This window comes from Canis lupus, chromosome 6, assembly GCF_011100685.1.
Source record: "Canis lupus familiaris isolate Mischka breed German Shepherd chromosome 6, alternate assembly UU_Cfam_GSD_1.0, whole genome shotgun sequence".
Taxonomy (NCBI): Eukaryota; Metazoa; Chordata; class Mammalia; order Carnivora; family Canidae; genus Canis; species Canis lupus.
The window spans coordinates 52,421,861-52,448,974 of NC_049227.1; the positions used below are offsets into that span (position 1 = coordinate 52,421,861).

The 27,114-nt window shown below is 33.4% G+C and overlaps 1 protein-coding gene across 4 annotated transcripts in view; it reads left to right on the forward strand.

Annotated features, from left to right (window-relative positions):
• Positions 1-27,114, forward strand: part of DPYD (dihydropyrimidine dehydrogenase) — a 791,077-nt gene that overhangs the window by 189,007 nt on the left and 574,956 nt on the right. For all 4 annotated transcript variants that reach the window (XM_038541239.1, XM_038541240.1, XM_038541241.1 and 1 more), the window contains 2 exons: positions 3,756-3,843; positions 21,733-21,894. In XM_038541239.1, coding sequence (XP_038397167.1) covers positions 3,756-3,843; positions 21,733-21,894 — 250 coding nt within the window. The remainder of the gene's footprint in view (positions 1-3,755; positions 3,844-21,732; positions 21,895-27,114) is intronic.

Genomic DNA, 27,114 nt, shown 5'->3' on the forward strand with positions numbered 1-27,114 from the left:
ATATACTACTTTTAGTATAAATATAATTATTTGGGGATTAAAATATTACATAATTGTTTATCTGAATTAACTTTTGGCTCTTAACAACACATTTAAAAATAAACTGCATTATAACAGTAACTTTGAAACATAAAAGGGGAATTAAATGAATGAAGATAAAAACAAGTATAATTTAAATGTTACTTCTAAGGAAAAATTTATGTAGAACTGTGGTTTACAATAATTGTTGACATATTCCCCTAAGTACTGTGTCTGTGATTTTTCATGGTATCAATCATTTAAAGCAATTTAGGTAATAACATTCTGACATGCATTTCTGCTATTTTATTTACACCATTTGCCTACATCATTGTAATGCAGTACCTTTCTGATTTGGTACAGTAAATGCGCTCTGTAATATCTATTATGGCATGGTCAAAGGATAATTTATTGTCAAATAGAAAAATAGGTCAACACTAATGTCACTTGATGATCAACCTTCTCCCCCCCACCCCAAGTTTAATAAAACATCTCACCAGTATGCATTCCAGTGCAGTGGTTGATATTTTATTAGGACTACCTGGCTATAGCAGTAGTGTAATTACTGAGCTGTCAGAGTGATAAGTGGGATTAATGGCAGCCTGATGCACTTTAGTCTGCAGAGCGCTTAGAGAATTGCAAGATGGTATTATTATCAGAGTCTGCCCATTCTGGCATATTCATGGCACCAAAGAAAAAAAAAAGAATGCTACAATTCAGGTTTGCATTGCCCTGCCTCATTAACATCTGACATTTCCAACAGCTGTTATTTGTGAACTAGCTCAATAATAAAAAGGGAATTATTTGGTAAAGAGGCTTAATAACCACAACTAAAAATCCTTACATTGTCAGTGCTGTTAAGTGAATCTGTTTATGTTGAATTTAAGGTTTTTCTAGAAGAACAGGGAAATACGCTGTGCATTAATTTGGCTCATTCATATCTGCTGACAATATAACTTTATTTTTTAATTGTCTTATTCAAGTTGGGTGTTAAAAAAAAAGAAAAGCGGAAAACTTGTGTGACTTCATGAGGGATAAGCAGAAGCTAAATGATATATGATATGTATGTACACAGACATATATACACATATACGTACATATACACCAATACACATATAAAACAAATAAGTACATTTATTGCTTTATTACTGTGAGTTGCCAAATATTTTTAAAATGGTTTGATGACTTTTAAAAAAATAAATTAGAAGATATTTAAGATGACATATTATTTGCTAAATTTTTAGTTATTTTATTTTACTACATCATAGGAAATCCTTTCAAATCACTAATAATGCTCAACATGCTTATCTATGTGAAGACAATACATTTAATATCATCTCATTTCAACATCATAGACTAAATAGACCATCCATTATGCTCTGTTTGCATTGTCGTGCAATGTATGCTGCTGGTTACACTTTCAAGAAGTTCTTTTTGAACTCAGTGACAGTGTTTTAGGGGGAAATCATAAGTATGAGAAGATAGGAATTCAACTAAATGATAGATGTGAATCTAACAATGGCATTTAGAGAAATGATAGGGGAGAGGTTTAATGACTACATTTCAGAAGGACAATTGATTATGAAAAGCCTTCGGTACTCATTGTGTAAAATTTAATTTAGAGAGAAGGGTAAGGGCACAAACCAGAGAAAAGAGATCAGATTTAAAAACAAGATATTAATTAGGTGCTGAGAAATTGGTTCAGACAATGAAGAGGACTCTCCTACTCACAAAAGAATGACAAGGAGACCTGTATTGTTTTCTCAAAGGAAATGAAGCAAGGTCTTTACACATGGAAGTAGAGAGAAAATGAGCTAGCTAGTTACCTTTGTCGCTAAGCAGTGTAGGATTCATTCTCAATGAAATTCTTGGAGAATTTCTTCTGAAATTCTGATGAATGTGACAAAATGTATCTTAAAAAAGTGTATCTTAAGTTTTAGATCTCCAGGGCAGCCCGGGTAGCTCAGCGGTTTACACCCCCTTTAGCCCAGGGCGTGATCTCGGAGACCCGGGATCGAGTCCCACGTTGGGCTTTCCTGCATGGAGCCTGCTTCTCTCTCTGCCTGTGTCTCTGCCTCTTTCTCTCTATGTGTTTCTCATGAATAAATAAATAAAATCTTAAAAAAAAAAAAAAAGTTTTAGATCTCCAGCCTAATTCTACTCTACTCTGTTCTTACTGTGTGACAGACCAACCTGTATTAATTTACATACCTTGTCATGTTTTCCAGGCCTGGGCATATATTGGGTCATTCTCTTGAGTGATCTTGCACTCCAAATCCTACCCTTTTACACTTCCCTAATACCCACTCATTCTTCAATTTTCCCTTTGTGTATTCCTCTTCCCAATGAGCCCTCCATGACTCTTACCTTCCAGCACTACTGTTCTTATATGCTTCCTTAAGATACTGTTTTCACCCAAATTAACATTGACAACTACAATTGCCTTATATATTTGAATTTCCTCCAAACTGCAAGGTTCATGAAACCAGGACCATGGTGGTCTTCTTGTATTTTATATCCTCATATCCCAAGTTCTGCCATGTAACAGGGACTTATTAAATATTTATTAAGTGAATGAATAAATGAACAAATAACCCGTGTTACTGTGCATGTGAAATATCATTCTAGCCAGGGGTTTCAGTCCTGAATTAGAATTGTGACTCTTGCTGTGTAGATCCAACGATGTATATTGGAATCACGTCAAAGGCTTTTTTCCCCCCAAAATACAAATTCTCATGCCAATAACTCAGACAGAAGGGGCTCCTCTGTGGAAACAGTGACATTAATCAGGCTGGTTCTTAGACACGCTAAAGTTTGACCATGTCTGTGGTCGGTTCCCCAAGAAGCATATTTTGAAATGAGATTAATATGCAGGAAGGTTATTAGAAGATCAACATCTGAACAAGAGTGAAGGAATCAGGATTGGATAGACAGCCATAATAAAGGCTGCAGTGGATCTCTGCAGACTTGTTCCCCAAGTCTGGGCAAGGGTACTGGGCCTCTAACCTCCTCATTGTCCTGTAATTGAAAGCAAGCTGCCATTGGAAAGGGGACACGACCTTGGTTGAGCCTGTTCTCTTTGGCCGAGGGCATAGCAGCAGGGGAAATGTTTCATTCTGGAAGGGGGTGGATCTGCACTATGCACTGAAGCATGTACTACAAAGCCCAGTTGCCATGTGAATAGTTTGCAGGTTAAAAAAACATCAGAAAAGTGGAGGGAGGGAGAGATGAAGGGAGGGAAAGAAGGAGGGAGAGAGGAAAGGTGGGAGACAAAGTAGAAGGGATGAAGGGAAGAAGAAAGGATGTCACAGGTGATAAAATGAGAGACTTTGCTTCTGTGTTTGTATAATTGTGGTCCTCAAGCCATATAAAACTTTTATCGTAAAAGACTACATTCTCTAAGTATTGTCAGTTTAGTGAGAGATCAAAACAAGACTGGTTTAGTAAATGAGTAAATGGTGTATCTTAGATAAGTATGGTACTCTTAATCTCTAAGAGGAACACAGAAAAGAGGGGTGGTTAGCCTGAGTGGTGCTATTTTATATATCTCAGAAGGTGTACAAAAAATGAAACACAGATATTGTTTACTGCTTAGAAAAAGATTTTGTACCTAACAATAGCACTATTTTATTTGTCCTTACTAGACACTAATTCTGAATAGGTATTGGGTAGATAATACATTGACTGTTATCTCAGTTACTTTATAGTTTCTTTAATCTGGTTATTTTATTCCTTAGGTGCCTGAAATGTGCAGATGCCCCCTGTCAGAAGAGCTGTCCTACTAATCTAGATATCAAATCATTTATCACAAGTATTGCAAACAAGGTAAATTCAGATTTAGCTCTGCAAGTGAAAATAACAGCATTTGATCTCGGTATCTATCTATTAAGACCTATGGTTAAAACATAAAGCTTGTCTTAATAAATTGGGTTAAAGATATGATTTTTATAGGTATGTAAAAATGTACATTTTGTTTATTAGTCTCTTCCAAATTGTGATATAATTATTATAAAAATGCACATTCATTGTTTAATGACTTAAAAGTTAGTTTTTGTTGAAATTAATGGTTTTTTAATCCAAAGCACTCACTGAATAGATTGACTGTAGCTTAAGCTTGCTAAATGCTTATAGATAGGAACTGTCATTGATTAGCAAAACACATTTCAAATTTATAAAATATCTCTGTTTTAAAATATGTTTTGGCATTAAGTCTGGAACACTGAGACACATCAAGGAAATGGACTTTTCCCTGTTGCTAAAATTCAGTTAATTTGTTTAAGATTTGAAATAAGTCATAGAGACTAGATAGAGTTATAATTTAAAAAAAACCCTCCAAAGACCAAAAAAGAGAAAACAGGCTTTTATGAGCATGGGTAGAACAAAAGGAATTTTAATCTTTATTTTTTTGAAACCAATGTAAGCCTAAGCCCAGCTTTTTATTCACTGAGTGAATGTTTGATTGAATAATTAATATTTCTTTTAAAAAAGATTTTATTTATTTATTCATGAGAGATATACAGAAAGGCAGAGACACTGGCAGAGGGAGAAGCAGGCTCCCTGCAGGGAGCCCTATCTGGGACTTGATCTTGGGACCAGGATCACACCCTGAGCTGAAGGCAGATTCTCAACTGCTGAGCCACCCAAGCGTCCCTAAACAATATCTTTTGTTTGTAAGAGGAGTATTATGAGCTCTTACCCAAGTGTCTGATGCTTTAGCAAATGGGCAAAAGCTGAAGGAAGTCTTCCCAAAAGGATGCAGAGGATTCTTCTTTCACAATGTTTGACACTTATCTTCTAAAATGCTGTTCAAATCCAATAAGTGCACCTTCAACAACCAGCTACCTTTTTTTTTTTTTTTTTTTTAATATAAAGACCTTTTCTCAATGTCAATTATTTTTAAAAAATATTTCAGGAGAAAAATGGTACATTTATATAACTTAAGGATTTCAAAAGAATTAAAATTATTCCTTAGGTATATGGTGTGGTATTAATCTACATGGACATATTTCTTAGGATTTGAAGTCTAGGTTAAATTTTTAGATTGAGCACTTATTTTGACCCAGGGAAAATTATTTATGAGAGGAAGACAAGGTTGTAGTATGAAGTAATAATACTTGTATGCAAACATCTCTAACAGTTATTATTTAACAAATATTTTGTTGATGTGGATTTATTAATTTACCTCTACATTCAGTTCATAATTTATGAGCAAAAACAGATATATTAAAAAAAAACCCACAACACTCTAGCCATATTGGATGTGGCTGGGGCTGTGATCCATGCAATACAGGAAGAATATTCAGTATAGGCAAAAGTAGCAATGTGAATTTATATGTGGCAAGTTTGGGCAAATGTAGTAACTCCAGTGTCGCTATGGTAGGGCCTAGAGTACAGAGAAAAGAGTGATGGGAAAAGGCAAGGCAATTAGACTGGGATTCAGTTGTAAAAACATTGAAATTCTATGCTCAAAATTTGAGACTTAATCCCATACATAGTAGAAAAATCCCTAATGCTTTATATTTGTTTTATAGTTAAGACGAATTCTAGGAAGTGATCTCATTTATTAACTTCATGATACCAAATATCTATCATCACAAGACTTTGTCTTGTATGTGAAAATAAATAATTTATGTGAAACTTTTAAGTGAAATCTTATTTGTTTAATAATGACTTCATAGAAAAGGAGTGAAACAAAACGTTCAAAGTTTGAAGTCTGAAGTGTTTTGGCTAAAATTATTTCCAAGGTAGCACTCTTGAATTTAAGCATGAAGAGATATTACAGTTATGATCCATGCTAGCTAAATGTTCCCTAGATATTCCAAAGTTCAGTGGTGATATTGTGATTCTAATTAGTGTATACCCCATACGTTCAAAGTCTATACAAATTTATAGGAAAAAAAAAAAAAAGGACCTAAAGGGAATAATGGTATTTTTTGAGAAGTTTATAAAATGTCTAAGCAAGATCAGAATCATCTCTATTTTAGGAAAACTTCCCGTTTCATTAATTTGTCAATATTCTTTACTGCTTAATGAAGCATTTCATTTAGCTATTTATTTAAACAGATTTTGATATGAAGAGAAGATATTTGGAGACATGTAATTGAAAATGTGATCTTTTGCCAGGCATTTAAGGAACTCTATCGTTAAGTAGTGTTTTGTTGAAGAATCACTGAAGTAATCATAAAAGGTCAGAGATTCTTGTTCTTTAAAGCCTGCAGCTTTTTAGATATTTACCAGCTGTGTACAATGTAGGCTGTCCCACATTGCTCTGCCAGTGGACCTCAACTCAGGAGGGGGATTCTTTCCAGGTTGAGAGGGTAATTGAATCGCCAGTCTCAATGAGCCTTGTGCCTCTTTGAGAAAAGGATGTCACTTGTATTGTATTGTGTTAGGTTTCTGTGATTCAGTGGAGTTTAGCCCAATACTTCCATTCTTTATTTTCTTACAAACTGGATTACAGCTCTAGTTTTCAAAGGTACACTCAATGCTATTGTACCTCCTCAGTCAGTTTTTCTCTGTTTCGTTCATGCAGGCTGTTGTTTGCAATTGTATCTCTCAATCGGAAGTACACGTTTCAGAATCATCAAACTGTGAATACTGGGTTATATTTATTGATAGCTTTCCTTTGGAAAAAAACAGTACTTTATATCAGAATGCAAGAGGTCGATCTATAAATGTAGTGAAAAAGAATGACTGTTTTTAAAAATGTTCCTTTGTTTCATTTTAAACAATAGAGATACTTTCTCTTTTTAGAATTTTCCATCAAATCGTAAAGTATTGATTTTTCCACTGATTTATATATTTTATAGAATCTGTGTGCCCAGATTTGTGTGGCTTTTATAGGTAGATAAATAAATTTAATAATACACATTAGAGGAAAGCTGACTAAATGATTCAGTGTAAAAGAAAAAGCTCTTCTTTATCATAGATCTCCACTGAAAGTAACAAGAAATCAGAGGAGAAACAAAAATGTAACCAGCAGAATTCATTTGATAAATACTACTGATAACAATATTTTTATTTAAAGGAAGTCGTCTTGATATAAGTGAATACGTATATGTGTATATGTGTGTACACATAACATACACACATGCATATTCCTGTTAAAATGTTAAGCAGAAGTGTAATCAATTTACTTCATCCTCCTTTTGGGTTTGCTTTTTAATTACAATGGCTAAGTGGTTTAATGCCTTTATCAAGTAGAATGTTGATCATTTCCAGAATCATTTTCTAAAAGCATAGCTCTAATTATATCACTCCCTTGCTCAAAAAATGTTGGCTTCCCAGTGCCTAGAAACTAATGTCCAAATACATAGCCTATTATGTAAGCCTATTAAGCTTTCCTCCCGCTATAATGACAGAGAAATAAGGAGATAAAAAAGTATTAGGAAGCCCACAACTTATTACTCAACTGTATTTGAAAATATGAATATTTTAAATTTATAAAATAAAGGTGATGAGGTTTCCTTTGATACATAAGGCTAGTCCCCTCACTTGTTTTGCTAGATGAAAACTAAGACAACCTCTCTCCATTCTAAGAGGACTGTCAAGAGTCTTACCTGCCTGCTGCCATAAAATGGTGCCCAAGAGAACAGTTTTTAAAAACTGTTATGCTTTTAGGGGAGAAACAAGCAGATTTGAATATGCCATTTGGCTTAAATAAATAGTTCTGAATTCATGGGTCAATTTCATTTACAGTTGAGATGCCAATATTTGACTAACATGAAAGATGTATTTCTCTAGGGCTGAGTGAGTTCAAGTTTTTACAACTGCTTTATAGTATGGGTCTGTGTCATTTAGTATGGTTAGTCTGAGTGGGTCTTCTGACAGAGAGTAAAGTACTATACTTCAAATTAGCTCATCCCTAAGTCATAAAATAGTGTTTTCTGCATATTAATTTTATCCTTTTAAAACTTGGTAAGATAGTATTATGCTTTATTAGTCCATATTGGATTTGCTTTATTCACATTTTTGCGGATTTTCTTCATTTTTTCCTTTCCTTTTTTTTTTCTTTCATATTGGAATTGCCATGGGAAACTGGTTTACTTTCACTTACACTGATGCTATTGGAAAATTAACAGAATCCTAATTATTGTTCACTTGAGCGTTGTCTCTGGAAGGGGTCTGTTTTAAGGATCTTTTTATGTTTAGTGTTCAACTAAGTGATTTACCTAAATTTTTTTTTTTTTCCCTATTTGGTTTTCATCAGAGTTCTTGAATCTGCATTGATGACTTAAATCATTTGGCGAAATTTCTCATGGACTTTCTGTCATCTCCTTATGGAACTCTTATTAGATATATGTTAAACCTTTTCACTTTATCTTCCATGATTATTAATTTTTTGTATTTTTAAAAGCTCTGCTTGCTATATCTTTTAATTCATTTTCCAAGCTTGTCCTTAAATATATAAAAATACTCATTTTCATACTCTGAGAGTTCCACTAAAGTTTCTGTCTCTCTGATTACACTCTTTGTAGTGTCTACTGGTTCCATTCATCATTCTTTGTTTCTTCATATGTCTGTTTATTCATTCTGTTAATTTTCTTTGAAGCTTATCTGTAGATATTCTGTGGGGAGTGCAATGAGTACATTTTTCTTTACAAGGGATTTGATTTATATTTATGTTCTCAGAAGACCTGAAAATGGGATCCAATATTTGCTTGGTTTAACAAAAGCCAAATTTTAAGTTTTCATTTTGTTGTAAAGAGCAAAAAATCTAGGCTTTTTTTCTCTAAATGACTAATAATTTGAAATCTGTTGAATAATATATTTTCCTACTGTCCTAAAGTGCCACATTTATCATATATTTAATTCCATATTTATTTCGGTATATTTTCAAACCCTGCATTTGGCCTACCAATCTATCTTTGATAGATCAAGGTATTTTAATTGCTATATTGTGTAATATACATTATCATTGACTAAAGCCATTTCTCTGATATTATATTTATTTTCAGAATATCCTAACTTTTGTTGGCATATAAAACTGAAATAAAAAAACCTCTATAAAAGAATTATTGAATACCATGTTCAGACTATAATAAAATATTAATTTAAAATTATTAATGCAAATGTATGCCCATTTTGCCTTATTCATTTATCAGTTGATATAACATTATCTGAATATTCCAGAATTCAGTCATTAATTTTAATATATAACTTTCTAATGTTGAATCTGGCAAATGAGAGGATACTCAATTTACTAGTGTTAAAGGACTGGAATATTATTTTCAAAATGTCCCATCTTCTTTAATGTATTCAGCTGAAAAAGATAAATGGAAGTTACATTGTCTACTGAATCATTAATGCTTGGACAAAATCTATCTTGTTTCTGTTTTGTAATATATATTTTCAGGCCTTTAAAAGGTTATATTTTTACTTTTAATCACAGTTAATGCAATGTGTAAGAAGAAGAAACTGCATTTCTTCATATTTGTTTCAAAAGATGAACATTTAGTTCTGGAAAACTTTTTGTAACTCAAAGTACTGTTAGTCAATTTATTACAAAATATAAGTGATATAAAACCTAAAAGTAATATCAGTATAACTAAATGAAAAAAGATTTCCATTATACAACTAAAGCCAATTTTTTAAAATTACTTTCTCTGTTTTTTTTTTTTTTTTTTAAGATTTTTATTTACTTATTTATTCATAGAGATGCAGAGAGAGAGAAAGGCAGAGCACAGGCAGAGGGAGAAGCAGGCTCCATGCAGAGAGCCTGATGCGGGACCCGATCCCGGGTCTCCAGGATCATGCCCCCGGCTGCAGATGGCGCTAAACCGCTGCGCCACTGTGGCTGCCCAACTAAAGCCATTTTATATGAAACAAACAATACCACGTTGCTTGTGTTTGTATGTTATTTATGGACACATTTAAACATATGACTTTGTTAATATTTTTAAAACTTAAATTATTGAAAAAACAACACCAATATCTAGTTTTATATATGTATCTGTAAATTAAACTGGAGTTGTCACTTTTTTATTTAATATAATCAGGACAAAGAAAAATCTATATAAACATATAAGATATTATGAGAATATGTTTTAATATTAATAAGTAAAAAGAAATATAACAGAATCTAGATGAATGGAATTTTAATCTATCTAGCTATCTCCTTATAGAGAAAGGAAATTTGAAACCCATCATGACTAAGTGATTTATCCCAGATCCCATAACTACTTGATAGAATAACTAAATTTACTTGATTTTTTTTTCTAGTGTGCTTTTGTCTACCTCACGCTACACTATCTATATGAATAAAGTATATTATGAGTCATTATTAAAATATAAAGTGTATAAAATATGAATGTAAAATATGAAATACAGAATGTTAAATATAGAGTATATTATATTTACATATATATATAAGCAGCATAATTTCTGTTATGAGAATTTAGTAAGTGCTATTAATACCTTAAATGGTGAATAAATGTATATCACAGTAGACTTCATCTTTTTAAAAAAAAATTTGTTTAAATACAATTTAGTTTAACATATACTATATTATTAGTTTCAGGGGTAGAATTTAGTGATTCATCAGTTGCATATAATACCCACTGCTCATTATATCAAATGTCTTCCTTAATGCCCTTCACCTGACTACCCCCTCCCATCTCCCATCCTTCCAGCAATAGTAAACTTCATCTTAAAGAAATTTGAGTTTAGTTTTCTGAAAACTGGTAAATTGAAAAATGTAGGTTAATTATTATAATCAAACCTGGTTTTACCTTTGAAAGTAGTAATAGGTTTTAGTTATTATACTTGGAATGGAGACTTTTCTGGTAAATTTATTTGTACCCATTGTACAAATAGTGGCTGACAACTGGTTTTATGAGCCACAATACAATAATACAGTATGGTAGACACTGCAGTACCCTGACAATGAAGAAATTTCACAATATTGTCAGTGAAAAGCAAACCCTCACAAAATAATCTGACTTAATTTTGTTTGAAAAGAAGAAAATAGAGTGTTCTAGAAGTTCTAATAGCATAAATAATGAAATTTTGTTTTTATAACTAATTGTCTTATACATATGATTTTCTACACCAGTCACTTGATTTGTTTTAAATCTTGCTTGAGGTTAGATTATTTAGGGTGAGATAATTTGAAATCTTTCTCACCTTCAGTTTATAATTTTTCTATTAAATATATTTATTATTTGGTATTTTTTATTCAGAACATAGAGGCACACTTTGTTTTATTGCATTTTGTTTTATTGCGCTTTACAGATACTGTGTTTTTTTTTTTTTTTTTATTTTTATTTTTTTTACCAAATCAAAGCTTTGTGACATACCTACATTGAATAAGTTTGGCACCATTTTCCAATAGCATTTGCCCACTTCATGTCTCTGTGTCACATTTTGTAATTCTCAAAATATTTTAAACCTTTTCATTATTTATTATATTTCTTATGGTGATCTGTGATCAGTTATTATGACTCCTTGGAAGCTCAGATAATGGTTAACATTTCTTAATTTTTAAAATTAAGGTATGTGTAGGACGCCTTGGTGGATTAGCGGTTGAGCATCTGCCTTCGGCTCAGGGGATGATCCCGGAGTCCAGGGATTGAGTCCCTCAATGGGGCTCCCTGCGAGGAGCCTGCTTCTCCTTCTGCCTGTGTCTCTGCCTCTCTCTCTTTGTTTATCATGAAAAATAAATAAATTTGAAAAATAAATAAAATTAAGGTGCATGCATTGTTTTTTGGACATAATGCTATTGCACAATTAATAGACCATAGTGTAGTATAGGCATAACTTTATATACACTAGGAAACCAGAAAATTTGTTTGATTCATTCACTTTATTGTGTGGTATTCACTTTATTGCAGTGGTTTTGTACTGAACCTGCAATATCTCTGAAGTACGCTTGTAAATTTATTTAAACTTGGCTAACAATTTCATTGATTTGGGTCTTTTTTGCTTTATTAAATAACAAATTGTTTTTTTTAAAGAGAGAAATAGTAACAAAAACCTCCAGAGTTTTTCTCTGCAGCCATATATTAGTAATCAGTATATATTAAATTGAGATGAAGTAATTTTCAGTAGTTTTCTGAGTAGCCAGTAATATGTGTGATGTTGCTTATTTATAGTATAATATCTTTCAGAAGGAGAATATATGAAATATTACATCCAAATCCTAAATTTTTACTTCAAACTCCTAGACAGCCAATTTAGTATATGCTGCATGTATATTTTTGATTGTCCAAATAAAAAGAATCATATTTAGGCCATAATTCTGGTGATCTTTGTTTTCTTTCTTTATTTTTATTTTTATTTTTTTTAATAATATATTTTTTATTGGTGTTCAATTTGCCAACATACAGAATAACACCCAGTGCTCATCCTGTCAAGTGCCCCCCCCCCCCAGTGCCCGTCATCCACTCACCCCCAACCCCCGCCTTCCTCCCCTTCCACCACCCCTAGTTCGCTTTGCAGAGTCAGGAGTCTCTATGTTCTGTCTCCATTTCTGATATTTCTGGTGATCTTTGAAAATATATAAATTTAGTTGGGTTGTAAGGAAAATTAATCTAAGTGTAGTATTATAAAATTAGAGAAAAATATCTTATAATTTTTTCTGTAGTATAATAATCCCCTGCCTCTTCTGTTCAGTTTCACTTTCCATGATTTTAGTTATCCATAGCCAACTGCAGTTGGGAAGCAAATACTCCTCCTGATATATCATCAGAGATTCAGTTTAGTAGCCTAACTCTTAACATATATCTTTCTGTATTTGAATTGAAGTTTAGATATAAAAAGGCATACTGTCTTTGTGAAGAAAATTATATCTGGATTATGATATACACAAACTCTAGTATTCAATGAAATAAAATAATCTTGTATCCTATTTTGTTTATATTTCTTAATAACCCACTTAGAATGAAAAAAAGTATCTCTCTAATTTCTTACAAAATCTATTGCACCTTTTGTTATTTTCTCTGCATAAAGTGGCTTTTTAAATTTCCATAGTATATAGTCACATTATGTACCTTAAATTGGTAATTCCATCAACACTCAAAAACCAGGGCAGCCCCAGTGACTCAGCGGTTTAGCACCGCCTTCATTCCGGGGCGTGATCCTGGAGACCCAGGATCGAGTCCCAGGTCAGGCTCCCTGCATGGAGCCTCCTTCTCCCTCTGCCTGTGTCTCTGCCTCTCTCTCTCTGTGTCTCTCATGAATAAATAAATAAAAATCTTAAAAAAACAATAATAAATAATCCAATTGGAAATAGGCCGAAGACTGTGAAGAGACATTTTTCCAAAGAAGACACCTCTAAATGGCCAATAGACAGAACTACCTTACAATCCAGAAATTGCACTACTAGGTATTTACCCAAAGGATGCAAAAATCCTGATATATGAAGGAGCACTTGCACCCCAATGTTGATACAGCATTACCAACAATAGCCAAATTATGGAAAGAGCCCAAATGTCCATTGGCTGATGAATGGATAAAGAAGATGTGGTATAAAATGTGTGTGTGTGTGTGTGTGTGTGTGTGTGTTTGTGTGTGTGTATCTATATCTATATCTATCTATATCTATCTATATATCTATATCTATATCTTTCAGTGGACTATTACTCAGCCATCAAAAAGAATCTAATCTTGCTACTTGCAGTGACATGGATGGAGCTAGAGTGTATTACACTAAGTGAAATAAGTCAGTCAGATGAAGACAGATACCAGATGATTTCATTCACATGAGGAATTTAAGAAAAGAAACAGATAAACATAGGGGAAGGGGAAAAAAAAGAGAGGTAAGCTAACCATAAGAGACTCTTAACTATAGAGAACAAACTGACGGTTGATGGAGGGGAGGTGGATGTGAGATGGCCTAAATGAGTGATGAGTGTTAGGAGTGCACTTGTGTTGAGCACTGGGTGTAATATGTGATGAATCACTAAATTCTATTCCTGAAAACAACATTACACCAGTGTTAACTAGAACTTTAAAAATATAGTAAAATAAAATAAAATAAATGGATAATTCCAAAACAGTGAAGCACTTTAATTTTTTAAAAATGTATACAAATTATGTTTTATATTAAAAGGTAAATGATAATCAGTTACCTTTCTAAAAAGTATTGTATTCCACTATTTGCTTGTAGGTAAGGAATGTAGAATAGAGATCATCTTTGACCTCAAAAAAATTAAAAAAAATTAATAAAAGACACACACGTCAGAAAAAATATACAAATATTGTCAATGTATATTAACAAATACTATGTTCAAAAGGGTGTAGTACAAAGAATAGTCTGGCATTATGTTCCTAGTTGAAAAATGGCTGAAATGTTAATAAAGCTTTTTCAAGGAAATGCCATTTAAAAAATGATATAAAGTGTGAAAAGAATAGATTTGGTATAGATGAAAATTTTATTTGCTTCAGCTGGAACACTGTAAAGGCAACAATACTGAATATTTTTTTTTAAGATTTTATTTATTTATTCATGAGAGACACAGAGAGAGAAAGAGAGAAGCAGAGACACAGGCAGAGGGAGAAGCAGGCTCCACGCAGGGAGCCTGACTTGGAGACTCGATTGATCCCGGGTTTCCAGGATCAGGCCCTGGGCTGAAGGCACCGCTAAACCGCTGAGCCACCAGGGCTGCCCAACAATACTGATTCTTTACATGTATCTAGTGCTTAATAAAAGTTTTGTCATGGAGTAGATGTTCAATAAGTAACTTGATGATTAATGAAAGAATATAATAATACCTGTACACATATACACTAAGATTTCGTAACTAACTCATGGGGGAATTAATGAATTTTTAAATCAATTAAACAGATAAAGGTGGATAGTGACCAGAAAATAAGAGAAATAGAAGTGACATTTTTATATTTCTATAGGGTATATAAAGAATTATACCTCTTCTTACATACCTTTATGCCATTTTTCCATGACTTAATATATTAATGATAGTTTTGCTTTGATATAGATTTTGCTTCTTTCTTTGACTTTTTTATTCTACTTCATAACATCAATTTTCTTTAATAAACTTCAAAATCTTAAACTCTTAATATTAACGTTGTAATAAAATCTTTTTTAGCTAGAAAAAGTCTAAGAGGAACAGGGTGCAGACTTAAATTTATTAGGTCTATTCTGTGCTGTGTAATGAACTAGGAATGCTATGTGTGTCAGATTAAAAAATATTTAGTGTAAATATGACTAGTTAAGAAATAATTTTTCTGCATTTTTCAAGTGATGAAACTGAGGTTAAGAGATACTAAATTCTACTCCTGTATGATATAATCAGGAAATAAATCCAGAAGTGTATGGTGTCGAAGCCTGTGTGCATGCACCTGTGTGCACCTTCACATGTGTTTCCTAGTTCAGCATCTCAAGGTCAGATAAAAAATTTTATTTTCTAAAAGAATAATTCTTTCCTTACACATTCATAGTTCTAAAAGTCTAATCGTATTTTGCAAAACTTTTCTAAACTTTAGTATGTCTGAGATATGAAGAGAGGATTTTCAAAGTAAAACCAGACAAACCAATTCTGTCCCCCTGTATCCCCAGAAGAATGGCTACTGTGAGGGCAGGATATTTTGTGTGTTCTGTGAATGATAGGTTCTTACTCTCCTTAGCCAGTGTGTGTTGTTTATAAGAGTGGTGACAGCTTGACAATTGTTCCCTGTCCCTATACTTTCTGTATATGCTATGAGGGACATTGTCTATCAAATTAATGTATATAAGCACACTCGCCATTAGACAGCTAAGTCTAGAAGTATAAGTAATGTTAATCATCCTTCTCACACTTGCAAACTTATTGAACTTTCCCAAGTATTTTAGATGCAGCAGATTGGAGTTTATCTTGGAAGGGTGCTCCCATCTGTGAAAACTCTCATTGGAAAAAGCAAGAACACTTTAAAATAAATCCACCAGCTGTTTTGATAATGTTGTGGTGATAGGACTATTGGTTAAATTCGTTATAACATATGAGATGATAGCTGGCTTGTGAGTTTTTCATGTTTCTTGATAATGACTTTAAAATCATTAAATTGTCGAAAGATGACACTAATGCAATTTCAAGTTATAACTTTAAAATAAAAAGCAAAGAATAAAACTTAAAGTTGTCTTAGAATTAACCCACATGCAAATGGCACATGTAGCTTCGAACAAGCTTTAAAAACCCCAATGAGTAATAGAAAATTCAATACCTGCAAAATATGGGTAGGTTAATGGACTAGAGAACATTCAATATAGGTTCTTTTGTGTTGTTGATATAAAAACAACAAACATATCAGACATCATTTTTGTTTTAGATTTTTGCTTAAAGAAGGAGTAAAAGTCTTCATAAAACAAATCTGTGCACAAAAGATCAGATATTTAATTTTTATTCTGACTAACATAACCCTGTACATTTTTCTTCACAAATAGAAGACTAAAATACTTGTGAGTGATAGAATAACCCAAAGAAACCAGGTGAAGTGATTGTGTATTTTCTAGAAGGAGACTGCTGGGGTATCTTTAAAGTACCCTTCTAAATTTAAATTTTAAGGCTTTTGCTTTTAGAAAGGTTTAAAAGCTCACAGAATAGGAGTCAAACCTCTTGTTTAGAAAGAGAACTCAAGAAATCTCTCCACTTACTAGGAGAGAAAAAATTGATATTGATCTTGACATTCTTGATGGGAACAGTTGAGGAGGTGTTCCTTTTCTAATAGGTTTCTGAATGTCTTTGACTCAGAGTACCCAACTTCCTACACAGTAGAGTTATCTACCATTTCTTCAGTTATTTGTGAGAGGTAGAGGTCAAAGGTGACTTCTGAATCATTGTTTGATGTTGGCTCAGACCATTTGCAAAACCATGTTTGTGTATTCTGTGACACAGGCTAATGCATTCCTTTTTTGATATATCATCATGTCTTCTTCACTTTCCTTATTTTTCCACTGAGAGTTTCAACAGCATCTATACAATAATCTTCCCAATTAGTCCTTTAATATTAACACCTTTCTATAAAAAGCTTCAATTAGATACTAAACACTGTGATTGGAAGTCAAAATTTTCCATAATTTGTTCCAAGCACATTAAAATATATATCTTTTAATCACCATTTCCTAAATGAATCGATGAACATCTCTAGCTGGTTGGCCAGATCATTATGCAAGGCATTTTTCTGAATTTTCTTGATTATTTACTCATGTCAATCCAGGATAACTTGGATGCCATTCCCTCTCATCTCTTAGTCCTGTCAATTCAGAAACACTTTGATTACCACCCATTTAAAGCAGATTCTGAACCTCTTCCTCAAGTGACTTATCATTGATTCCAAAACATTTTGATGTCGGGTTGGGCGGGGGAGGAGCCTTAATACCCATAACCCATATATCCTATCCACCCACCCACTGTAACCAGCCAAATAGGTAAGAGGTGCTATCTCATTATTTTGACTAGCATTTCTCTGATAGCTAATAATATTTAGCAACACTTCTTATGCTTATTGGCCATTTGTATATTTTTGGACAAATGTTCATACTAATCCATTGTTCATTTTTAAATTGATTATCTTTTTATTTTAAGTTATAAGTGTTCTTCTTATATTCTAGATGAAAATTTTCTACCGTATATGATTTTTTTTCCTGTTCTGTGGGTTGCCTTTTAACTTTCTTCGTGGTGTTCTTTGTAGTACAAAAGTTTTTAATTCTAATGAAATTCAACCATCTTTTTTTTTCTTAAAGATTTTATTTATTTATTTGAGAGAAAAAAAAAAAAAAAAAAAACATGAGAAGGGGCAGAGGCAGAGATAGAAGCACACTCCACTGAGCCAGGAGTCTGATACGGAGCTTGATCCCAGGGTCCTGGGACTGTGACCTGAGCTGAAGGCAGACCCTTAATCAACTGAGCCACCCAGGCATCCCTGAATTGTCTATTTTTTGTTGTGTTGTTGCTTGTGCTTTTGTCATTATGCCCAAAACCATTGCTTAATCCAAGGTCTTAAAACTTTATTCCTATACTGTCTTCTAAGAGCTTATAGGTTTATTTCTAACATTTAATCTATTGTTAATTAATTTTTTTAGATATGCTATAAAATAGAGATCATCTCCATCCTTTTGCTTATGGATATTCAGTTATCACATCATTTCTTAAGGGGAATATTCTTTCTTTATAGAATTGTCTTGGAACTCTTGTCAGAAAACCAGTTGAACATAAAAATGAGGTTTCTATCTAGACTTTCAATGCTGTTCTATTGGTCTCTATGTGTATTATTATGCCAGTACCACAGTATCTTGATTACTGTAGCTTCATGTAAGTTTTGACATTAGTCAGTGTGATTCTTCTAACTTTATTTTTCTTTTTTCACAGCTATTTTGCCTGTTCTGGATTTCTTGCTTTTTTCATTTGAATTTTAGAGTCTGTATGCCAATTTTTGCAAAAAATATCTGCTAAGATTTTGATAGAGCTTGTACTGAAGCTGTAGATAAATTTGAGGACTATCAATATCCTGATAATAAGTCTTCTAATTCATAATCATGAGCTGTCTTTCCATATGCTTAGGTCTTCTTTAACTTCTTTCAGCAATGTTCTGTTTTACACATTTTTTTGTAAATATAGTCTAGATAATTTGTATTCTGATCTTTTTATAAATTGAATTATTTTTTATTTCATTTTTGTTTTGTTCATTGTTTTATACATTGTGTGTAGAAATAAAATTGTTTATTGTATATTGGTTGATCTTATGTCCATCATGCAACTGGCTATAGTCATTATTATTAGTGCTGTATTAGTGTTCTACATGAAAAAAAATATATATGCTTATACTATATATAGTCTAAGACTATATATAAGTCTCTCTCTCTATATATATAAAGTAGGCTCCAAAATGGAGAATTTTTCTTCCTGTCGTCTTTTTTGTGCTATTCAGTTCCTCAGTTGGTTGGCTGATGTCCACCCAGTTGAGTGATAGATAACTGGGAGGGCAATCTACTTTGGTGTGTCTACCAATTTAAATTCTAATCTTATATGGAAATGCCTTTATGTGCCCACCCATTATTTTGGGGTGAAATAATGCTTAATGTGGGCATCCCATGGCACAGTCAAGTTGACACACAAAATTAAGCATTATAGTGCTGTTTTTTAGTGGACTTTAGGGTTTTCGATATACAGATCACTTCATCTGCAAGTAGAAATAGTTTTAATTCTTACTTTCCAATTTGAATAGCTTTTACTTCTTTAGAACCTCCAGTACTGGCAGCCCTGGTGGCTCAGCGGTTTAGTGCTACCTTCAGCCCAGGGTGTGATCCTGGAGACCCCGGATCGTGTCCCACGTCAGGCTTCCTGTATGGAGACTGCTTCTCCCTCTGCCTGTGTTTCTGCCCCGCCCCCCGTGTCTCTCATGAATAAATAAAAAAAATATTTAAAAAAATAAAATAAAACCTCCAGTACTATTCTGGATAGATCTGCATCCTTGTATTTTTCTTAATTGTAGAAAAAAGCATTCCATTTTCAGCATAAAGATGTTAGCTGTGGTTTTTGATTAGATGTCCTTTATTAACCTCTAAAGTGAATTAATGGCTTTCTTTTTGTGGTCTGTTGAGTTTTTTTATGAAAGGTATTGGATTTTGTCAAATGCTTTTCTGCATTTTTTGAAATGATCGTGTGATTTTTGTCCTTTATTCTATTGATGCAGTGCGTTATATTAATTGATTTAAGGGATAATAAACCAACCCTGAATTCTTGGATAAATTCCATATGTATATTTTGGAAGTATTTGTGAAAAACTGGTATAAATTGTTAAATACTTTGTATAATTCAGTATTTAAGCCATGTCAGCCCCAAATGCTCCTTGAATCACCTTCCCTATGTTATCCTCAAATGTTTCTTGAATCTCCTTTACTATCTTAATGATTCATTATTCATTAATGAGTCAAGTACATCTTTGATACATGCTCTTTCTGTATGTGTAACAGAATCTGGTGTTAACTTTTGAAAATTATACTTTGACCACATAGTGCTTTACAAGTTGTTCCTTATCAGTGACACTAACAAAGACTTTCACAAAGACAGTAGCAGATGTGACCAAATTTGAGGAAAAAAATGGATGAATCTCAAGTGAAGATGAAATGACTTTTACTTTAATTTTTCGTTAAATTGACAGGAAGGTCAAAGCTAAGGGAAATATACAAAAAAAATCATCTAATAAAATATAAAGTATAATTATTGAGCTAGCTATGTGCTCTCCAGTTTATACTGAAAACAGCTGTGTGTGTTTTACATCAAGATATCTGAAGAGTAATGTAACTAAATTTTATAACCTATTCAGTATTGAACAGTTTTCTTTAGTATTAGAGTATATCTTGGTCCTTAGGAGTATGTGGTCATATATATGGCTTTGAATCCTGGTTCTGTCACTATATATGCTCTGTGATCCTTTGGCAAATTATTTACCCTTCCTATCCCAGTTTATTTACTTATAAGTTGAATTTAATAACACATTCCTATTATGTATTCAGAAAATACATACTGAAGAACCATTCTAATGTGTTAGATGTTATTGTTGGTTGCTAAGGAGACACACTGAATAAGACAAATACTGTTAAACCACTATTACCACTAAAACCATGCATTAAGATCTATTTTTAAATGTTTTATTCAGTTATGGAATGCCAGTTTGATTCTTTTGAAATAGATCACAGTATACAAAGAGTCCCCATATAGACCTGCACATTATTTTCTCTGTTATTAATATCTGATATTACAGTAGCACATTTATTATAATTAATGAAACATTATTTATGATTTAGTACTAACTATGCTTTCTTCAGATGTCCTTAGTTTTTACCTAGTGCCTTTTTTCCTGATCTAAGATCATGTCCAGAATAGCAAATGACATTTAGTTGTCATGTTTCCTTTGGGTTTTCTTGAGTTTTATATTTTCTCAAAATCATCCTTTTTTTTGATGTACTTGACAGTTTTGAGGAATGCTGGTCAGGTCCAATTCTTAGTTTTGATAGCAGAAAGAAATACTCCCCCAACCTTCAAGTTGTTCATTCTTAGTCAATAATGATATCGTTGTACAATGTATGTACACATTGGGTTCTAAAAACTCTTGATAAAATTAGTAGGGTTCTAAGTTATTCTCTAATAACCAAATGTATGGAAGGAAGTAATGATGATATGAGCACGTCAGGGTCTGGTTCAGAACTGCCTGTATAAGATGCAGTTTCATCTGCATCTTTCGTTAATAGTATGTAATTGAAGGATGATAATCAACACAGAGTGCCATTTATATAGTCTCTCTGGACCAGCAAGATGAAAGAAAGGGAAAGAGGGCCCTAGATGCTTTTAATTTAGTTAAGTGGAGGATAACCTTTTTGTTTGATTGTTTTTTAAATTTTTAAGATTTAATCTATCTAAATTTGTTCAATCTATCTTTCTTACCTTTGTTAAAAATGAAAGAGATAATTCTTCTCAGGGTATAGTTAGATGCCTTGTGAAAGAAAACTATTTATAGAACATTTATACTTTAAATTTCAATTTTCCAAATTGATTAGTTGTTCATTTATTGATACACCATATACTGAATATTCCTGTATGTTAGGTACTCGGCTAGTTATTACTTGATGTTTTCTGATGGTAAACAGTATTGTAACCTCTACATCTTATTACATATCTTAATCTTCAACTCAACTACCTAATACAAAATTAGGTTATATTTTGAATGTGTAAGGTGCATAATAAAATTGTTACATAATAAAATTTTATTTTATGTTTGTAGAACTATTATGGAGCTGCTAAGATGATTTTTTCCGACAACCCACTTGGTTTGACCTGTGGAATGGTATGTCCAACTTCCGATCTTTGTGTAGGTGGATGCAATTTATATGCCACTGAAGAGGGACCAATTAATATTGGTGGATTGCAGCAGTTTGCTACTGAGGTATGTAAGCTGTACATACTGTTTTTCTCCCACCCACCTCTACAGCACAAAAATCTTAAAGTAACTTTAATCCTTGGTGCTCCTTTGATATCCCAAATTTTTAGTGTGATACACAGCTAATGTGTGCTGTATGCCCTAAATAATATTTTTATTTAGTAATGGCTATAAAAATTAAGCTTAATAAAGCCATATATCAAATTAATTGCAATCCCAGAAAGTTATTAAAATATTGAGTGGAAGTTATAAAAATTAGAGGGTCTGAAACAAAAATTCATTCATTAACTTTGCATTGGAGTGTGACAGGGAGACCCCATTATAAAAAAGCTACCTTGGGGATCCCTGGGTGGCTTAGCAGTTTGGCGCCTGCCTGCCTTTGGCCCTGGGCGTGATCCTGGAGTCCCGGGATCGAGTCCTGTGTTGGGCTCCTGGCATGGAGCCTGCTTCTCCCTCCTCCTGTGTCTCTGCCTCTCTCTGTCTCTCTCTCTCTCTCTATCATAAATACATAAATAAAAATAAATCTTTAAAAAAAAGGTCAAACTGATTCTTCTTCCTGAAATTCTCTTTAATGTTTATTGCTTGAAATAATACATCATCATTTATTCTTATTTATTTGTTTATTTATTTGTTTGTTTATTTGTTTGTTTGTTTGTTTATTTATTTATTTATTTATTTATTTATTTTAGTAATAGGGGTTAGAGAATTTTCAAAAACCCAACGCCGAATAATATTCTTTTAAGTGAAATTTTATAAACTTTTAGATTAGAAGCAGATATGTTATTTGGATTATTTGGATACAGATTTATAATAAAATCAAAGCATTAAAAAAAAATATTTATGAGAGAGAGACAGAGACAGAGACAGAGACACAGGCAGAGCGAGAAGCAGGCTCCATGCAGGGATGTGGGCCTCAATCCCAGGACTCCAGATTCACGCCCTGGGCCAAAGGCAGGTGCTAAACCACTGAGCCACTCAGGGATCCCAAATGAAACCATTTTATTCACGCAGGTTAGCTCTCTCTCTTATGAATCCTTTGTCAATGACTGATACTCTAGGACATCTTATGCTCTCTGGTAACCCCTATTTGGAGTCAACTACCAGGTTATTTTCCACGTATCATTTAAATGATCAACATATATCGAGTTGCTGTAAGATTGTATAGTCCTTAGGGTCAGTTGGCTAAAAGACTAAATTAAATGCCTGTTAACACTAGATTTTTACTTAATGACTTCCCCATCTGGTTTTGTCAACTCAAACACAACATATTTTTTCCTTTTAGGATCCTTCCTATAACATCCCTCAAGATTAAGTCTCACTTTGCTTTTAGTAATAAATCAAAGTTATTCCTTCTCTGCTTTCTGACAAGTTAATTCTAAGCAAGGGCTCCTAGGAATGAGAAAATAGAAACAACTTGATGTTGTGAGTTGTTCCAATAAATTGTTGGATTTAATTTCTTTTCTGCCAAATTCAAAATTGCATTAGGCTTACCTGACCATTGTAAGGTATGATCTTTACAACCTGGGAAAGTCCTTAGTTGATAGAGAAGATTAACCTCAGTTCTTCGACATCTTTCTTTGGGGACTCATTGCTTCTTCGTTATAACAGGACAAGCTTGTAAGGATGTAGTAAATGAAAGGGCATACAATATATATATATATATATATATATATATATATATATATAAATTAATACTGCATTTCAAAACAAAAGGAGTTAAAATAATGTTACTTTGTCAGTGACTTGTATGATAGAGATCATTCTTCTGAGAACTCTCACTTGTTGATTTAAATTGAGGTATAGTTGACAAAAACTATTATAATTTTGGGTCCCTTGGACTTTCTGTTTTTTTTAATTGAGATGTTTTGGGGCTCATCTCTCTGGTTCGGATCCCAAGGGTTGGGGTACTTGATATGTGACACCCAGGGGAACCGCCATACTGGTGAGATCCCTCTCTATGGTGTGTTGCTGTCCCAGCAGGAGGTTTTTTGAGACCATAGCTACTCTCCTACCTGTCTCAATATGGTCTTTTTAACCTTTGTTGTGGAAAATAAGTTCATCTAGTATTTTGATTTTTCTCAGAGGGAAATAATTCATATGTAACTTTAGATTTGGTGTGTCCATGGGAGGAGATGAGTTCAGGATCTTTCTGTTGCACCATCTTGCAGAAGTCCCCCTTTTCACCCTCACTTGTTATTAATGAACTGCTTCCACCCCTTCCTAAAGCAGTTCTTTGTTTTCTTTTGCTGTGTATGTGTGTGCTTTGTTTTGTTTTTTAGTTTAAGATATAGCATCATTTAGGATTGCATTAAATGCATTGTAAGTGAATAATGGAGTTTAAAATAGGAATGTATCTAACTTTTACATTTCAATTGTACTTTATAAAACAGTAACTTCAAGTATATCTGTCGAATTATAAATAAGTTTTGTAATGGAACTGTGAAGAAAAACTCTTTTTCTCTTTTTAAGTTGGCCTCTTAGGGCAAGATACTTTAAAAAGTTTTGTTATTCATAAGTCAGTGCGAGGTTTACTTAAATTTACCCAACTGTCAGTATTGTTATGAAGATAAGCCAAAGATAGACAACATATTAATTTACTCTTAGTGAAAAGAGAAAGTACAATGTGCAAACTACTATTATTATTTCGAACTACTAAACTATTGACACTTAAGTTGAAGCAGAACATGATGCAAATAATTTTATTTATTTTGGTTGTTTGATAAAACAATGATTGATTTTTGACCTTTAAAGAAATACAAATCTGTTTTCAACCAAATTAAGGAAAGGTTAGGAAAGCAGACTAAAATAGTATGATATTTTTCAAAATTGTTTTTCCTGTAATTTATGTGATTTTTAAAATATCAACTTCGCAGTTTGCCATTATTGGTTAAATCCATACCTTTTACTTTTTCGATTTGAACATGGGCATATGGAACATAGAGATCATAATAGAATACAAATAAACCACACAAAGAATAGCCTGCAGTTGCATCAGGAGACCAGCTGCTTTTTTGTTGTTGTTGTTCTACTTGTCATTATTATTCAATCCTTTGCTATCCCCAAATCAGCAGTGACCTTGCTTCAGAAATTTGTGTGTGCCTATGGAACATATAGACTATGGAGTGATTCTGACTCTCTAGGAGGCGTTCTTCCTAGTTCAATTAGGTATAACAATATTGCCTCAATAAAATAACTTAAAAATAATAGTTTGTATGGATTCTCCTTTCTTTGTTTTAATAAATTTATTTTTTATTGGTGTTCGATTTACCAACATATAGAATAATACCCAGTGCTCATCCCATCAAGTGCCCCCCTCAGTGCCTGTCACCCAGTCATCCCCACCCCCCACCCACCTCCCTTTCTATCACCCCTAGTTCATTTCCCAGAGTTAGGAGTCTCTCATGTTCTGTCTCCCTTTCTGATATTTCCCACTCATTTTTTCTCCTTTCCCCTTTATTCCCTTTCACTATTTTTTATATTCCCTAAATGAATGAGACCATATAATGTTTGTCCTTCTCCGATTGACTTATTTCACTCAGCATAATACCGTCCAGTTCCATCCACGTCAAAGCAAATGGTGGGTATTTGTCATTTCTAATGGCTGAGTAATGTTCCATTATATACAGTGACCACATCTTCTTTATCCACTCATCTTTCGATGGACACCGAGGCACCTTCCACAGTTTGGCTATTGTGGACATTGCTGCTAGAAACATCGGGGTGCAGGTGTCCTGGCATTTTACTGCATCTGTATCTTTGGGGTAAAACCCAGCAGTGCAATTGCTGGGTCGTAGGGCAGATCTATTTTTAACTCTTTGAGGAACTTCTACACAGTTTTCCAGAGTGGCTGCACCAGTTCACATTCCCACCAACAGTGTAAGAGGGTTCCCCTTTCTCTGCATCCTCTCCAACATTTGTGGTTTCCTACCTTGTTAATTTTCCCCATTCTCACTGGTGTGAGATGGTATCTCATTGTGGTTTTGATTTGTATTTCCCTGATGGCAAGTGATGCGGAGCATTTTCTCATGTGCTTGTTGGCCATGTCTATGTCTTCCTCTGTGAGATTTCTCTTCATGTATTTTGCCCATTTCATGATTGGATTGTTTGTTTCTTTGCTGTTGAGTTTAATAAGTTCTTTATAGACCTTGGATGCTAGCCCTTTATCTGATATGTCATTTGCAAATATCTTCTCCCATTCTGTAGGTTGTCTTTTAGTTTTGTTGACTGTATCCTTTGCTGTGCAAAAGCTTCTTATCTTGGTTAAGTCCCAATAGTTATTTTTGCTTTTCTTTCTCTTGCCTTCATGGATGTATCTTGCAAGAAGTTACCGTGGCCAAGTTCAAAAAGGGTGTTGCCTGTGTTCTCCTCTAGGATTTTGATGGAATCTTGTCTCACATTTAGATCTTTCATCCATTTTGAGTTTATCTTTGTGTATGATGCAAGAGAGTGGTCTAGTTTCATTCTTCTGCGTGTGGATGCCCAATTTTCCAGCACCATTTATTGAAGAGACTGTCTTTTTTCCATGGACTTTCTTCAGAGAGTTGGAACAAATTATTTTAAGATTTGTGTGGAAAGAAAAGACCCCGAATAGCCAGGGGAATATTAAAAAAGAAAACCATAGCTGAGAAAGAAACCACAATGCCAGATTTCAGGTTGTACTACAAAGTTGTGGTCATCAAGACAGTGTGGTACTGGCACAAAAACAGACACATGGATCAGTTAACAGAATAGAGAATCCAGAAATGGACCCTCAACTTTATGGTCAACTAATATTTGACAAAGGTGGAAAGACTATCCACTGGATTCTCCTTTCACTCTCATGAAGGTTTTAAAATTTTTCTACGGCAGCCCGGGCGGCTCAGAGGCTTAGCACCCCCTTCAGCCCAGGGCCTGATCCTGGAGACCTGGGATCAAGTCCCACATCAGGCTCCCTGCATGGAACCTGCTTCTCCCTCTGCCTCTCTCTTTCTGTGTGTGTGTCTGTGTGTGTGTGTGTGTGTGTGTCTCATGAATAAATAAATAAAATCTTTAAAAATATAAAAAATAAAATTTCTCTAAACAAGTGTAACCTTTGAAACTTTTTTTTTTTTTTGAAATGTGTTTGAGTATGTAATTGAATTTTAAAGAAATCATTACATTAATCACCCATATGGACCAACTGGACTTTCACTGTTTCTTAAACTTAACTAATCAATTGTTGCAAAAGGAGAATGAAATGAGAACACA